General features: G+C 43.5%; 1 protein-coding gene across 5 annotated transcripts in view; it reads right to left on the bottom strand.

Annotated features, from left to right (window-relative positions):
- Window positions 1-849: 849 nt before the first annotated feature.
- dlc1 (DLC1 Rho GTPase activating protein) overlaps window positions 850-16,643 on the bottom strand; it is a 96,696-nt gene continuing 80,902 nt past the window's right edge. For all 5 annotated transcript variants that reach the window (XM_030442929.1, XM_030442851.1, XM_030442763.1 and 2 more), the window contains 10 exons: window positions 12,887-14,538; window positions 11,795-11,974; window positions 10,032-10,191; window positions 8,580-8,787; window positions 7,821-8,037; window positions 7,319-7,433; window positions 5,798-6,013; window positions 4,682-4,899; window positions 4,177-4,350; window positions 850-4,072 (listed from right to left, as the gene is read on the bottom strand). In XM_030442929.1, the coding sequence (XP_030298789.1) occupies window positions 3,973-4,072; window positions 4,177-4,350; window positions 4,682-4,899; window positions 5,798-6,013; window positions 7,319-7,433; window positions 7,821-8,037; window positions 8,580-8,787; window positions 10,032-10,191; window positions 11,795-11,974; window positions 12,887-14,538 (3,240 nt within the window). In that variant the 3' untranslated portion in view covers window positions 850-3,972. The remainder of the gene's footprint in view (window positions 4,073-4,176; window positions 4,351-4,681; window positions 4,900-5,797; window positions 6,014-7,318; window positions 7,434-7,820; window positions 8,038-8,579; window positions 8,788-10,031; window positions 10,192-11,794; window positions 11,975-12,886; window positions 14,539-16,643) is intronic.

The raw sequence follows: 16,643 nt of genomic DNA, 5'->3' as shown, positions 1-16,643 counted from the left end.
AGTTATCCATCAGAGCATTCCAGTCCACGTGGAGGCATGCAACCAAGAGTCCCTGCCAGACACTTCATACACCTGTGACATTTTGTTGACGACACATTGGTGGAGAAACTCAGTTTCACCTGCATTTGATGCTAAGAATTGAAGTGTGCGCTAACTCATCCTTTGCAGCCGACAATGATTTGGAAAAGATGAAAAGTGTCAAATCTGTAAGACTGAAGTTTCGAAAAGCTTGTGTCAATTTGATAGAATGGTGCAGCCATAAAGATCAACGGTTGTTGAGTTTGATATACCCACTCATAAAGTGTCATTGCAGAGCTGGAACAAGTACTTTATTACGATAAATGTGATGCTGTCAGTCAATGAAAGATGAGAGGATAAGAGGATATGTAAAAGATTTAGGTTGAAAACGGAAATCATTAACAGCATGTGACTAACTAGCAGTTTTCGCATTACAGTGTCTACGTGACATGTTGCACAGATATCTACTGAAGTTAGCATGCTAACCAGCTAGCTCCAGCCCATGTGGGACCAAAGCTCCCCTGCTAGCAGTCTGAACACTGACACAGTCCTGATCCCTGAGCTCCCAGCCCAAACTGCTAGCTGCGTGGCTAACTGAGCTAACTAACTAACAGCAGCAGCAACAGTTAGCAGCAGTTAGCAGCTTACTGCGCTTACAGTGCTGCCCTCATTTTGTTATGAGTTTGAAAGATGGCCGATTCTTACATATTGCACCATTTAGGCTACGTACTTGGTCAATGACGAGGAAACAAGATGTGCTTAATCAAATCTGTAATAAGCAGGTTAGCGCTGATGGTGTCAGCTGTGCAATGAAGACCAATGTGCAAATGATGGAGAAAAATGGGTTTATTTGCATATTTTAATGAGTTCTTTGTGTGTTAACATTGCAGTTGAAGCAGTAACCATGACTGATAAATACATTTATAGTTAACTGATCTGTAGTTAATCGTTTTTGACCATAAACGAACAAAATGAAATGCTTTACAAACCATTTATTAAGCAACTGTAAAGGTGAACAAACCTCAGCTGCAACTTTACAATAAATCATACCTTAATAAATGCTTGATAAAGCTTTTCATTGTTTATTGACAGTGAAACAACCATAAACTTAAGTTAAATATGCCATTTATTAATGATGGTTATCGTAAAGTTTTACTATTGAAGCCTGCTGTCGTTCTTCAGTCTGACAGCCCACTCTTAACCATTTATTTAAAAAATCCAAGACTAGTGGACTACTGATACTCTCTGGTTCAGGAGGGAAATAGAATGGTAGAATTCCCAGTTGTAACAACAAAAAGTAAACAAAGAATTCAAAACACACTGTTCTGTTGGAAGCATGCACTTGCACGTTCGTATTCATTTATCAATGTGGGAAACCTTCTGCGCTGGATTCTCAAACAACGCTGCAGGAATGCAGCCCTGGTGCTGACTCTCGGTCAGCCTTATCTGGCCCTGCATAATCTCCCAGAGGTGTTTGGGTTCCCAGCAGAAATACATACACATGTACGTGCAAAAACATACCACACACACACACGGAGGAAGAGAAAGCAAAAGCCGAAAGACAGACAGAATTTATGTGTAGAGGTTTGTGTTACACAAATCTGTTGAATGTATATAACAAACATGCATACATTGCAGTTTTGTGTGAGTCTGTGTGGTTGTAACACTACTTCCTGTGTTGCACTGAAGTGGAGAGTACATGAGGTGTTCGAGGTCCATCAGAAAAAAGTGTGTGCATTGTCTCTACAGTCGGCTTTTAAAATCAAGTTAACACTTGTTTCTGTTGTTAGGAAAGTCTTCTAGCAGTATGAGTGTATATATAGATCATAATTATTCAAATTCTTCTATAAGAGCAAAGCGCGAACAGAAAATACAGCAAGTAAAGATGCTTTTCCCCCTACAGATGGATACTTGTGGTTTAGTCGAGTGATTAAAAACATAAAGGGCTACATTAACCCCTGCTCTGACCCTTGGACCCCCTCTTCTTTGCCGCATGACTGCCCCCCCTTCAGTCTAGACCAGGCCAGCTGTGTACAACGGACCCCATTGTCTTCTGTTATGTAAGAAACAAGACAACGAGTGAGATCACCATCTACCAAGGCCAGTTGATACCCCCCTGCATGCAGCTCACGCCTCTCTGGCCCGGTTATGGATTTACTGGTGTGGAATGAAGGGGAAGAGAGCGATGGATGTGGCGCTGAGTTAGTCTGGATCTGAGAAGGTGTAATAAACTGCAGTGTAAACAAATAACTGAGGCGATTATGAGGGATTGGAAGTCTCCCTGTACACTCACTGTTACATAACTCTCAAGACTCGGGGCTTTTTTTATTTTAATACATTTAATAGTGCACTTTGATTAAACTGTACAGAAATAATATTAATAAAAAAGATAAAACATTTGTCCATTTCTGTAACACAAAGCTTAAACATTTACATTAAAATAAAATAAAATGGTATGATACAAAACAAACAGATATCTGAGGTATAAATATATTTGTTTTAAATTAACTGTCATTGTCATGCGTTATTATTTGGCAGAGACACAGTTAAAGGTACAAACACTTACGATATGAACAATGGCTTAGTGTATTAATCCTACAACTCCATATGACAAACCCTCAGACTGAAGCGTGAGTGTTACATAATGAAGGTCAGCTTGTATTATGAGGACCTAAATCTCTCTTATTTTTTAAAACACCGACATGACAGCACAGAGAAAGAAGCTTACACAAAGATATTTTCCTTCCGTTTGAAATCACACAAACATTTGATCTGCCCTCTTCTTTACAGTAAAACCTGTAAAATCTCCACCTTTATAAAAGGACCTTTTTTTCTGTTTTCTTCTCATCTTTTATAGGGCTAGCTAGAGGCTTCTGTTGAAAGATAGAACAGTGCATTGTTTTTTTTATCTGTTCTGTGTGACATTAATGTGTTTCAAATATATACGAGTGATGTCGAGCTGACAACAACGTTTCAAAAAGTGAACTGACTGTGCTTTTAACAACACTACCTCGAACTCTTTAATAGTGAGGAAAAGCTAAACACGGGGCAGCCACTTCTTTCAGCTTTTTCCGAATTTGGTCCTTTACTGTAGATCTGTTGGTCTTACGTTTTTTTCATGCATCTTCCAAACTTCCCATTTGCTCATGCCACGTGGAGTTGAATTTTTTGTTTGTTTAAAAAAGTGAGCACACATCTATTTGTATCTTGGCAAAAGTCTTTGATCGTTCCCTCTCTTTTTGGTGAGCCAGCCACCGATTCTCATCTGTCCCTGCCTCCCTCTCCTGAAACACTAAAAACCCTCTGTGCCATCAGCGGCCTGCCATCTCAGTACATCCTGCCTATTGTCTCTACTCCGTCTGCATATTACCAGCACATTCACATCTTTCTTCACCCATGGATTCATCAATCAACTGACCATAATATTGTCTACTGTGCTTTGCTGTAACATAAAAAGGAAAAAGACAGAGGTAACACGAGACGGACACAATCCATTACCGTGATCACAATACTGTATGTACACATTATGCTGCCACTGGAAACCAGTGCGAGGAATATGTATTTATTAACCGTTTGTTTGCTTGAACTCTCATGCACACACACGCACGCACGCCTCTTTGCTTCTCAGAAGCAATAGCACCCTTTGGTTAAACCTCACGTCCCGTATCAGCAACATCATCTCCTTTGGCCCAGGATAAATGTTTGTGCGACTTGAGTCCTCTAGGCACCACACAGACAACCCCAACAGAGCAGTTTGAAATAATAGCATCAGTCAAAAAAGTCCTTCAATCCAGGATCCAGGATTTGTGAGCATGAAGAGGTTTGGACCCAGTTTACCTCTCTGTTGGGATGGATGGAATAAGTCATTTCGAGTCCTCTGTAGGATCCAAATTATGGTCCAGGGGCTCAAAGAAGCGGCTGAGCCTGTTGTCTCACAAATTGCACGCTGCTTTTTTATTTGTCCAAGGGCACCGTGAATGAGTCACGTATCCGTGCCACTTCAGCAGCACACAAGTGTCCATACAGTTTATTGTACCACTCTGGGAAACGACCCCTGAAGAAAACAAAGGAGACATGGTATTAGCTCGTTGTGCCATCAGCTCAAAGACGTTAAATAATCCTAAAATGTGTCTTTGCTCCTGTCAGACTTTTTCTCACCTGCAGTCGATCCGGGAAATATGTGTGAGTCTGCACTTGTTGGCTCCGCAGGGCTCTATGTAGTAACGTGAGGTGAGGACATTGGCCCGAACGCCTACAACAGGTGCGCCTTCATGGTCCACAGATGTACACACCAGTGCACACGCTCCCTTTGGCAGGTCTGTTACCCATGTTCTGTTGGAGCGAGACAAGAGTTTGGATTAAAAGACATAAAATCAGAGCAGAACTTCTACTAAAACCTGATTTCCATACAGTTTTGCTTTGTGTGAAATACATTTTCTAACAGATGGATGGAAACACTACCACAAACATGAGTCTCTGTTTCTATGTCTACATGTAGTATTATCAAGACAGAAAAAGACTTATGAAGCAATAACATTGTGCATGAAATCTATTTGTTGCCGCCAATGTTGGCTAAATATGCTGCTAATAACCATCAATCAGTTAGCTGTGATGAATACTTGAGACAGATAAGGAGGAAGAGGAGGATAATCAGCATGTCTACCTGAGCACCAGGTGGTCTCTGGTAGGATGCGGTGCCATGGTGTTCCTGACGTATTGGTAGACCTCCGTCCTCTCATCCAGAGTCTCCACCGTCCGGCACTCGAGCAGGTCCTCGTCCCAGTGGCCCTGCTCCCGCAGAAGGCGCGTCAGGACCTCCTCGGCAGTCGCAGGCAGCTCCACAGTCACCTTCCACTGCCGCAGGGGAAAACCATCATGCACCTGAAAAAACAGATTGAAGTCCAATTAGTTTAAACACAGTTCTCTTTTAAATAATTTTGTGCATTTTATGACTTTATTTGAAAGCAGAGAGATGAAAAGAAATGAGGGGAGAGAGAAACTGGAGATTAAATGTCCCCACCTGATGGGAACCAAGGACGATTCATAGTGACACCTGAGTCCTGACGTAAGGCCTTGGTACTAATAAGATTGGATACTGACTAGTATCGGTATCGACCCTGAAAAACTGGTAAACATTCAATTTCAGCTTCCTTGCGATACTAATCTTATCAGTCATATTAACAGAAATTAGAAGTGGTTATCAAATAATAATTTAATACACAACAGTCAGGCTGTGTTTCAGGACCTCCTGTTGCTCTTTAGCCAAGTCAGCTGCTCCGTTATGCCATCGGCTGATAAAGAACGCACTCTCTGCGCCTTGTGACTCTCAAACTGGAGAAAAGATAACCTCATACTGGGCCCTCGCACAGTAGACACAGGAAATGTAGGCCTGGGATAATGGTGAGGTTGTGTATGTGTCACTGTCAGGCTGATGTCATTTTGGGAGAGAGTCCAGTAGTGGGATAGGAATGAGAAGCCAAGGGCCAGGCCAGTTTCACACGGATGTGTTTCTATACAGGAAACCCTAAGTGCTGGTTTTCCATGAGATATTTAGAGAAGCAGGAGAGAGTTTGGAGGAGACAGGAAACGCAGATAGTTGAAAAGACAACGTGCGCTTCACTGATGGTGACAGATCGACCGATGCTGTTTTTTCTCTCATGAAGTTATCTTTCATGACTTTCATTTTCACTGTATCATCCTCTGCCACAAACAGACACACTGAAAGCAGCCATATGGATGAAATAAAAAAAATAAAAAAAGTACAGCAAGTTGTTTTTACCTTCCTGCAGGCCAGCTCAGCATGCTCGGGTGTGGAGCAGCTGTCATAGCCTTTAAACTTGTCCTTTGCCTCTTTGAGGAGGGCGTCCAGGCTGTCCTGTAGGCAGGTTCTGTAACCTCCCTGCCCGGCCTCTTCACCAGCGAGGTCCTCCAGGCGCCGTGGCAGCAGCGCCTGCTCCACATACGAGTTCCTGCAGCGGCTCATCTCCTCTGGGATCTGTGGGAGAAGAAGGAGGACGATGAGGGTCGGACGTTACGTTATGTATGTCCCAAGATGAGAGTGAATAGCTTTAAGTCTCTCGTCCATGTTTTATTTTTGTCAGGCATCTCCACTTTCATTACATTAACAGGAAACAGTATTGCATGTAAAACAATTAAAAAAAGGAAACGCATCCTATTTCCACCCACCCCATGTTCTCTCTGTCTGTTTGTACCTGGCCTCTTTCAGGTTGAATTGAACACTAACAACGTTACCGTCTAAAAAAAGGATTTTCATTCGATAATAAAGGGTCTTAAAAATGGAGTCAAATTAGTCGGTTATATCATGCTTCATATTCCTATTAGAAATCTAATTAAAATAAAAATGATTAGGGAGGTAATTGAGTTTGCTTGTTGTGTGATGTGAACATGACAGGAAGCCAGGAAGCGCTCCCACAATCTAATTAAACTTTGAACAGTAATGACCCACAGTATGCAGCCTTTTAGCGCTCACTGTAGCATGTCAGAGGAGACTGCACTGGGCAGAGGGACGGTTTAGGCTGAATGGGACTGAAATTGGATTAGGAAAAGTGTAGTTTGCTGATTATTTCCTGTTTATCCAGTCAAGTGCTCTCCGTGTGGTGGATTCAAGGGTTTTTGGGACTATGTTGTTCTTTTAATTTTAAGTTTGGTTAGAAGTGAAGTCCAATTCTGCACAACAGGACAGGACAGGTTGGCACATTTACTTTACGTAATCATAACACTGCTTGAGCAAATGACAGCATGAATGGATCAGTGAGTTATGTAACTGGGGCTATGTTTGTTTATCGGGCAAACAAAGGGACTAAAGGTGTTTGGCATGGTACGATGACTCAGAGGTGACATTCATTCTGTCAGCAAACTTCATTGTGCAGTTTGCCAAATACAACCCTGATTCCCAGAAAGTTGGGACGCTGTGCAAAACATAAATAAAAAAATGATAATTTGCTGAACTTTTTTTTTTTTTTTTACATGCACTCAATTAAAAACAGTACAAAGACAATATATTTGATTTTTTTTAAACTCATTAACTCAATAGATTTTTGGATTTATATGCTTATTCTGAATTTGATGCTAGCAACATGTTTTATTAAGTTTGGACAGGGGCATGCCTTGCAACATGGGTTCACATCACACTATTAGCATTCAGTTTTTATTTAAGTGTTACTTAATGTCACAAGTTTATGGAAACTGGGGTTGTAATCATCCATCAGCAAACCTTGTGTGACATCTTCAGCTTTTCATGTTCACGCTAACTTTTCAGAGTATACATTCAACTACTGACCCGGAAGAGTTTCCTGCACTCCTGGATCATGTGTGCCAGGCCATGAGTGGCAGCCAGGTTCTCATTCAGGTCTCTCTGGTCCGGCTTTCCCAGGTTCTGCTTCCTGTTCATCACCCTTTAATTGACAAAGAGGGAAAAAGACAGGTAGACACAATATGATTAGTAACAGCATCCATCATCCACATTATAGAGGGCATAGGGAACAAAAGTAAGAACCGTTTTGCTGTGTTGCACCTGATGAATCGTCTCCTGTCATATTTAACACAAAATATGTTTCTTCATTAGGTAAAGATGTTTATTTCCTCTGTCTCTCTCGCTTCCTCCTCCCTTAAACTAGGCTCTCTTCCGTTTTCTTCTCCTCCGTCTACAATATCCTGTTCTTTTGTTTCTTTTGAGCGACTCTTTCCTGTACAGCACATTACCTGTTATGTAAGCTGCTGATACAATAACTGTGTTATTGCCGACAATCAAAATAAGGCCAATGATTACAGTGGATACACACCTTGGCGAGGAGCTTTCCTTGCGTCGCAGGGTGTTGAGGTGGAAAAGGGACGGCGCCAGACAAACTGCCAGGTTGGTGGGCGTCATCTGGTTCTCGCCCACGCTGGCCGTCACGTCGCTCAGCAGACACAGCAGCGTCCGCAGCGCCTCGCGGTTCTCGTCGGGCAGCAGCAGCACACCAGCGCGCACCGCCTGCAGACGGAGCTCTTTAGGCATGTCTGGAGATGAAGAGGAGGATGTTGTAGCTTTTATTTAATATGACATTCACAAAAAAGACTCATTTCCACTGCCATGCAGTGTTATGTCAAAATTTTTGTGTCCATGGGTTAACTTGAGCCTGCCAGGAATGAGCTATGATGGGATATATGTTGAGCTAAGTGTGTTATATAAGCCTACGTGTGTGTGTATACACTATATGCTTCACACTTCATGCACAGGACTGGTTTTGTTTTACCTTATATAAACAGTTCCTAATGCAGCTATTACAATCACAAAGACCAGAACCTGAGCTCCATGTTGAGTCACAGAAGGATGAACCCATACTGCATCACATGTATCACCTCATTCCACAGGTATTTCCTGCACTCATCTTGTTTGTTTTCTTTTTTTTACAGTTTCACAATTTCTTGCTCCATGGCAGACAAACACCCACAGCTCTAAAGCAATAAAATTTCATCCAATCCTCTGTGGCTGCGAAGTAAAGGCATGTATGACTGCATCTGGATGCCTCTGCAAGATTTTGTTTATACTTCATTCTTACACTGATAAATCTGGAGGAAGGTCTCAGACAGTTTGCTGGTGAGCAGGGGTTCTGGCAAATCTCTGAAGTACTGCTTCAGCATGTCTGCGACGTCATACGCCGATTGGCCCTCGTAGTTGACTCCTCCCCCGTCTGCGCCGCTCGCCTCGTTCATCTGACGAAGAGCTTGGATACGAGATTTAACACCCGATTTCCGGAAAAGACCCACCTGGAAAACAAGAGTTAAGGACAAAGAGAGAGAAGGCATGAGCAGTCCGCTCTGAACTGTAATTCCCTTATTAGTTTCAGTATTACCATGAGTTTGATCCTATCATTATGGCGTATCTATGGTGATTAAAGCTACAGGTTGTTATCATTGAAAATAATATCCCTTACTTATCTACAAATCCAGAGCTTACAGTCAATATGGTTACATCACAGCAGGTGACTGTATTTACAAGAAGCTGCGTGACACCCAATGGGCATTCTTGTTCTGAATCGTGAGTGGCCTTTTATGGATTTATGAAATGGCAATGTTGGGGAGGAAAAGAGAAAAAGACAGCTGGCTTGCCCGGCTGGAATATTTTCCATGTGCTTTCCCCACCTCCCAACAGAGGCGCCTTGTCCTGCTTCGAAGAGAACACCATCACTGTTTTCTGTTATGCCTTCCATTAATAGCTATATTGCCCAGACTCCATCTGTCTTTCCTTTCTGTATGTGGTGACGACCCTCTCCGCCCTCTCTGCCAATTAGTTGGTTTGTGTGGCAGCTTTCTTTGCAGGTGGTCATCAGCAACACTGGCAACACCTTGGCCTTGTGTGCCAGGGCTTTTTAAAATCTGTCTTCAGTCTTGAAACTCAGATCCTTGCTTCCTACCACACTGTTTGGTTTTGCTGTATTTCTTTCTTAATCTTAATTTTCTTCTAGCTACGTAAGATAACTTTATCTATAGTTACAACTTTTGTGTTTGCCCCTTTTCCACCCAGCCATGTGACAATGCAAACACACACACTGAGATAAATCTTTCATAATGTCTCTGGATTAAACAGCCAGACACTGTGATTTAACAGCTGCGCATTATGACTCTCTCCAGGCCTTCCCGCTTCAGTGAATGTCTGACAGAGAGAAGAGAAAAAAGTGGGAAGACAGAAACTGTATACACACACACCGACATGTGTGGGTATCAGGCTTTTTCCGATTCACAACTCCATCTTACATATTGTCCAGTGAAAAAAAATTCAGGGTTGAATATATGACTGACTGCAAATGTCCTAAATTCTGATATTATATAACTAAAGCACCTTAAAGACGAAGCTTTTTCTCTTTGCGGTGGAAACTGAAAATGGTGCTCAAAGCTTAATGACAGGCTGGCAGGAAATTTGAGGTTATGTGTACACTGCAATTACCGTATATGCACAGGCTTATGTACACATCTGTCTATATATGTGTGTTTATTTGTGTACTTTATGTTACCTGGTCAAGGCACTGGTTGCGTAAATAGCGCATGGCCTGCTGGATACCCTGCGGGAGGGGCTGGCCTGTCCGCTGGACGATGACTTGTAGGGGCACACCGAAAACATTCCTGTCTTTGTAGTCACGCACCTTGATCCGCTTCATAAACTTTGGCACAGCCCTGCAACACACACACACACACACACACACACACACACACACACACACACACACACACACACACACACACACACACACACACAAGAAAATAAAACTCATCAATATCTGTTCAGTTGTAAAAAGATTTCTCTAAATATATCAACAATATCATGTTCAGGATCAGGTTGCATCATTCAGGATACCAGGTGATATTTACAATTTCGACTCAAGATGGATACGACAGAGACACAAAAATGTAACTCTTACAATTTGCCTGCTAACCAAAATGTGTGTGTTTATGCGTTTTATGTGTGTGCAAAGAAGGGAACCAAGCGGCTGCAGTAGCCTGTCTCCACGTTTATGCGAGGGGTGGGATAAACAGGGTGGGGGGGGGGGTGTGTGGGATGTACACCAGGGTGTCACAAGGGGAGGATCCCACTGCTTTATACATCTGCACAAAGTGCCTGTCTGACTTTTTGTTATGTTGTTTGCATGTATGTGTGTGTGTGCCACTGAGTGCAAGTGAGCACCAAGTCTGTAACCACATACTCCAGAGTTGAGAGATGCAAGAATGCGCCCACAGATTTATGTCTGTGTGTCTATCTGCATGGGTGTGAGTGTGTTTAGCGGAGAGACGCTATGCGTGACTCAGGATAAGTTAGTCTTTGTAGGAGCAGGCGTTCACAAGACTCCGAGTGCTTATTCGAACCACAGTTTGGGATAAACGGAAAAGGAGGCATATTATGATCCTGGCTCGGAATTCTGAATATGTGTGGGCCTCCAGTTGCCAACAAGTGGCCTCTGTCTTTCAGCCTGTCATAAGACGAGTTGAGGTCATAACGCTTTCCATTCCTGTCAAAGGAAGGCCTCAGGTACAAGAGGCAGTGGAAACGGAAAAACACAAGGAAATGATTAGATTTTTCCATTTTATTTCATTTGATCTTGTAAATTAGTGTAAAAACTTCCTTCAGATGTTAAAAACAGGTTCTTGTGTAACTCTAATATATATTCTGCCTGTAATGACTGTCCTGTATGTCCTGTATTGTTATTTCTAGTCAACAAAATTAAGTCTTTCATGTCAATCATGTCATTTCATGCACTGTTTTAGTTCCCTATCACATGACCTAACAAATAAGACTGTTCCCCAGTTTAACCTCAGATAAAACAGAAACGGAATAGGGCCAGGAATAAAGATTGGAAGAAGAAGTTAGGCTCTGGAGACAACTAACAAGGACGATATCTGGTGCTATTGCAGCATGAAGTGAGGCCAGTCCAATAATGTAGAGGTGGTTGAGAAGGTAGAGGTGGAGGGATAATTTCCAGCCTCCAGCTCTTGTAACACCATGTGTGTGAACCGCCATGATTGCCCCGTTGAGAAAAAGACAATGTACACCCCTTCCCAGCAATTACGGGCCTGGGAAAAGAATGTGAAACCCAACCTCTGTGGACAGCCGTTACCATGCTATACAACAACCTGCAGATGGAGGGGACTGGGAGGGGTAGTAGTTGGATGGACGGATGGCCAAATGGATATTTTTAAGGGCAACATGGAGGAATTGGCATTTCAATGAAAAACAAGCTTGTGTGTCGAAAAATCACTATTGGAAATCGCGCTCTCCACTCACCAGCTGAAGCCATGTTTGTTTGTAGGGGTGTGTTTCTCTAGCAGAGCAGTGAGCTGCAGCAGGGAGAGCTTCTGGAGCAGATTCATCTGAAGCACAGACTGGCAGCTAATCTGGAGCTGGGCTGAGGCCGAGCTGGGCCGGTGGGAGTTCTGGAAGCTCGGCCAGCGGAGTTTCTGCGGCCTGGGGTGCGGGGAAGGAGAAGGAGGGAAAAAAAAAACTGAGATGTGAGAAGAAGAATGTTGATTAAAAAAGGAGCAGTTAAAGTCTTGGGATCTACGTCATGCTTTTGTGTACACATAAACTAAACACAGCAACACACAACAAAGTGATCGGTTTAGGGATTACAAGGGTTTATGTACACATCCATCAAGAGACTGTCTAAAACTCAAAAAACCCACGCCCCCCCCAAATGTAATTCTGCCTGTGGATTCCTGAAGGAACAGCAGCAGTCCCCATGGAGACCAAGCAGCATTCCTGTGTATTCAGCAACAGCATTACGTAAGGAGAGAAGTCTCGGCGTGTCCCGCTGTTTATCATTTTATCATTTGCTGTCACTTTCTTAGCAAACTCTTTTGTTGTTGCTACCTCAGTGTTTGTCTTCCTATGTTATCCTTAAGCGTTTTCATGAGCTACCGTAATGTCTGGCCAGAGCTTTACAGAAGAAGAAAAAAGCATGAGCCTCTTTGGAAGCAGCAGGTTGAATCTTCAGCTCAACGGAGTATAAAAAAGTAAGATAAAGGTGGGATATCATTCGAACTTTCGACAGAAGAATGGTAGAAAATTATGTATTCTTTAAAAAGAAAATCGTCTTACAATATTTTTCTCACATTTTTGCTTGTTTTTACATCAACCAAGAAAGCTTGTCCAAACAGCATAGCCATCTAGTTGGCTATATCACTCACATAGCGATTGTTCAAAAAGCTCTGATTTGCTAGTCAAAGAGGTTAAATGAAGTCTCGAAAAAAGAAGATATTACATTTGGATTCCTTCAAGATCGATTACAATCTAAAATCATCAGCCATCCAGCCCCTACAACATACTATGAGAGGTAGTTCTTTAGATGTTTATACAGTTTAGATGGTCTTTACTGACCTGCTGGTTCTGGTTAGAGATGCCCCAACGCCAGAATCTCTCCTCTCTCTCATCCCGTCCTCTCCCTCGCCCAGTGGGTTTCCTGTACTGTCTTGGTCACTTCCGTTTTCTGTCTCCTCCAGTCGGTTCTGCAAGGGGGATGACGGGCATGGCGAGGCTGAGTCCAGTGCAGAGTCTGAGTCTCCTTCTTCCTCTTCCTCTTCATCCTCCTCCTCCTCTTCCCCGGCCACAGCCTCTGACCAGGCGTTAACGAACCGCTGCAGGCCACTGACGTGTTGCAGCACTTGCTCCAGTTTGCGCTCATCCCCCTCGTCCTCCTCCTCTCTCTCCGTGTAGGGGACATTGTCATAAAAACTAAGCCGGCTGTCGACGGAGCCTGAGGAGCCACGGCGCTGGCGTCTACTCTGCCGCCCCCTGAGGATCACTGAGTTCCCGTTATCGTTGTAGTTGCGTGAACTCCTGTCCTGCAGGGCTTTGGGGAATGTTCCAGGCTTGTGACCTTCTGGTAAGTAGAAAAAGATCATGCCCTCCTCTTCCTCCTCTTCTTCTTCTTCTGTTTGTCTGCTGTTGTCGCGCACACTGAAGTTGTTCCTGCGGTTCTGCTCATCATCTGTCATCCCATTACTGGCTTGACAGGGGATGGGCGGGGCAGATTTGGGTGGGGGTGTTGGCTGCCGATCTTGTTGGGGAACGCTGAAAGGATCAAAACCCTCCAAATACATTCCTCCTCTCTTACTAGAGCCTGCTGCCGTGCTGTGGCTGCGAGCACGAGTCACTGGACTCGGTGTGCTCACTGCACTTCCACTGCTGGCTTCGGACTGGCTGCTCCCTGTGCTCCCAGTGCTGCCATTGCTGGTTTGAGTGGAGTAGGATACAGAGCGATTCCTGTTAAGTGTCATAGTCTGAGTGGGATTGCGGTGGTGATTGAGGTTGTGGTTGAGGTTCATACTAGAGATGTCCACGCAGTTGAGCCTCCGCAACTTGTCATCATCCAGACCCTCTTTGATGACAGGGCCACTGATTTCTATCTTCCCTCCGCTGGTGCTGCCCTTTTTCTTTCTCTTGGAGGTGGTGCCGCTTCGCAGTCGTAGACTCTCCATCCTCTTGAGGAAGCTCTTCGCTCTTGAGCGAGTGCTTTTGCCGCTGCCTCCTCCTCTATCAAGACTTCCTCCCATTCCGCTCATACCCATTTTCACATCAAAGGTGAACTGTCCAAGTGTCTCCAGAGGCGATGGAGGCATCCCATCAGACAAAGAGTCCTCATTAGCACATCCTGACCCGCCTGTGCCCGACGATGAACACATGCTAGCTACAGAGCTGGCACGAGTGGCACCAGCAGCCAGAGCCTCAGTTGTCAGGGTTGCACCATGGCTCTTCTCCTCACCTCTTCCTCCACTCCCACTGCTGTGAAGGGAGCCTACTTCAGGCTGCTCACTGAGGTCGGTCAGGACACTCTCCGAACTGTTGCCTTCACACAGGGTGAGCTTGCCTTTCTGGGATACTTGATCCTTTGGGAAAGGGGGCGGGGCAGCATCTGTCACCAGTGTGGAAAAAACCTCCAGTTCCTCCATACGGGACCAGCGCTTGCTGTCCCTCTGGAAGGTCCAGCGGCCACTGATGGCACAAGGCTCGTCCTCATCTGAGTCCTCACTCTGGAGAGGGGAGAAGGAGTGGATAAGAGAGAGGGGGTGGGAATAGCAAGAAGAGAAGGGAAAAATGAGAAGAAGACATTATGTACAGCTACGTTTTCCATTTCTTCTCCAACATTCCTCACCTTGGTCCAGGAAACTTTCTGGAGTTATGGAATTTATTCTATAATGGCTGGACTTTCACACTCTTCTCCTTCCTTCTGCACATTCACGTCCAGTTCCAATTTAGCTTTTACGGGTGTCATGTTATTATCATTAGCCTTTTTGTCCGCTTGTTGTTGTTCTGCCTTTTCATTCTTAATGGAGCTTCATTGTTTATTTACTTGACTTTTAGGCATTTATCCTGTTACATTGTCTCTTGAGTGTCCTGCTTTATTCTGTCAAAGCTTTTTTTAAAGTTGCTCTATCAATAGTACTTAGTTGTTGTTGTTGTTGTTGTTATTATTATTATTATACACATTTGCTTGGATTGCACTGGTTTGTATCACCTGCAATAAGCTACTGGATGCCTAAACTTCCTTAATAATAACTGAGAAATATACTGATTCGGTTGTTGGATTCCTTAACATCACAAAAAACCTTTACATAAGAGCTTCTAAAGAGGATTTCCTCTGATATATAACATACCTGTGATGTGATAAGACAACAGTTTTGGGTGAAGTTATCCTAAACTGAGGTCTTGTCACTTGATCAAGCAAAGACGGTCAGCTAATAAACACGTCTCAGTCACTTCCTGACTGCATGGACTAAACAATACTCAATCAAAAATAGTGCACATGCACCTTCCAAAAATGCACACACCTCCCCCGGTTTGGTTAATCTATGTCAGGGCCTGGAGGGAGTTCAGGAAATTCCACTATGACCCCCATTGCTCACAATGCAGCCGGCCAGACTGGGGTCATTCCCCCATACAGTCTTTATCCCCTGTGTGTATGCGCGCGCGCGTCCCACACACACACACACACAGAGGGTGAGACAGTCATGATATACTGGTACTGTCAATCTTTATCTATGACAAAGATATCAACCCTCAAACACACTGAAATGGGAGATTCCAAAGGAGATTTCTTCACAGTTCCTAATCAAAGTGGAGTCAAAGTTCCTGAAATCAAACCAAAGCAAGCAAAGACTGTATCTAGTCCTGCTCAAAAAATTAATTATTTAAAGAGGATAACAGAGATTTTGTGACATTTTTGAATTTCACTGTGGCTTTCTACTCAGGTTATGTTGGTTGGAATGTGAGATAACACTAGTGTGCTATTCACTGTGCCTAGAGAGCGTCAACCATCTATCAACATATATTATCCTCAAAACCATCAAGCCACCAAAGCAATCACTCCAACGTTGACCGCTTTGAAAGTCACAAGGAGTCTGCAGAATGAAAACTATTTATTATTACACTGATAGAAAAAATCAGACGGAGGAAGAAACTGAGCGATGTCGGTTAAAGAGATAGGGAATGTTAAGACATGAGGAGATCAATGCATTCCTAAGCTGTCTAAAGGGGGGCTGTCTTCCCTCAAAGATGGCAAATAACCTCTTTGATTCTTCAACTCGTCTCTGTTGGCTCCTGAAATGAAAGGTCCCGCAGAAAGGGTCAACCTAATGAATACCACCACACACAGAACAAGGATGCTACTATGTAGCACTTAACGCAATTAGGGAATTAAGGTTGACTTGTGTAAAAAGGTGCGACTGTTGTCACTAAGTGCAAGTCAGTCTAGACTGAAACGCATAGCATCTAAAATGGGATATTCACAGAATTATCCTCCTTTCTTTGAAGAGGGAAAACACTTTCCAAGAGGCCTGTTTCCTTAAAAGTGAAAGAGTGTGGTGTTGCCTTTCTCCTAAAAGCTTCTTTAAGAAGAAATTATATTGCAAGAGTGGCACAAAAGTAGCATGTTAATAATTTATGGTGAGAAAGAAGTATGAGGAAGTTTTTAGAAAGAGGGGGGGCAAGCCTTGAGTAGGGGGAGGTTCTGGTGAATGCAACCCCTTCATTTAGACATTAAAGCTACCCTCCTTCCCCCTAGGGTCCTCACAGCCCACTTGATATAGAAATAAACCCAACAGGTGCCTTCTCATTAAACAAGATGAGAGAAAAAGTA

The sequence above is a fragment of the Sparus aurata genome, chromosome 1, assembly GCF_900880675.1.
Source record: "Sparus aurata chromosome 1, fSpaAur1.1, whole genome shotgun sequence".
Classification (NCBI taxonomy): domain Eukaryota; kingdom Metazoa; phylum Chordata; class Actinopteri; order Spariformes; family Sparidae; genus Sparus; species Sparus aurata.
This window is presented reverse-complemented; position numbering and strand designations above follow the sequence as displayed.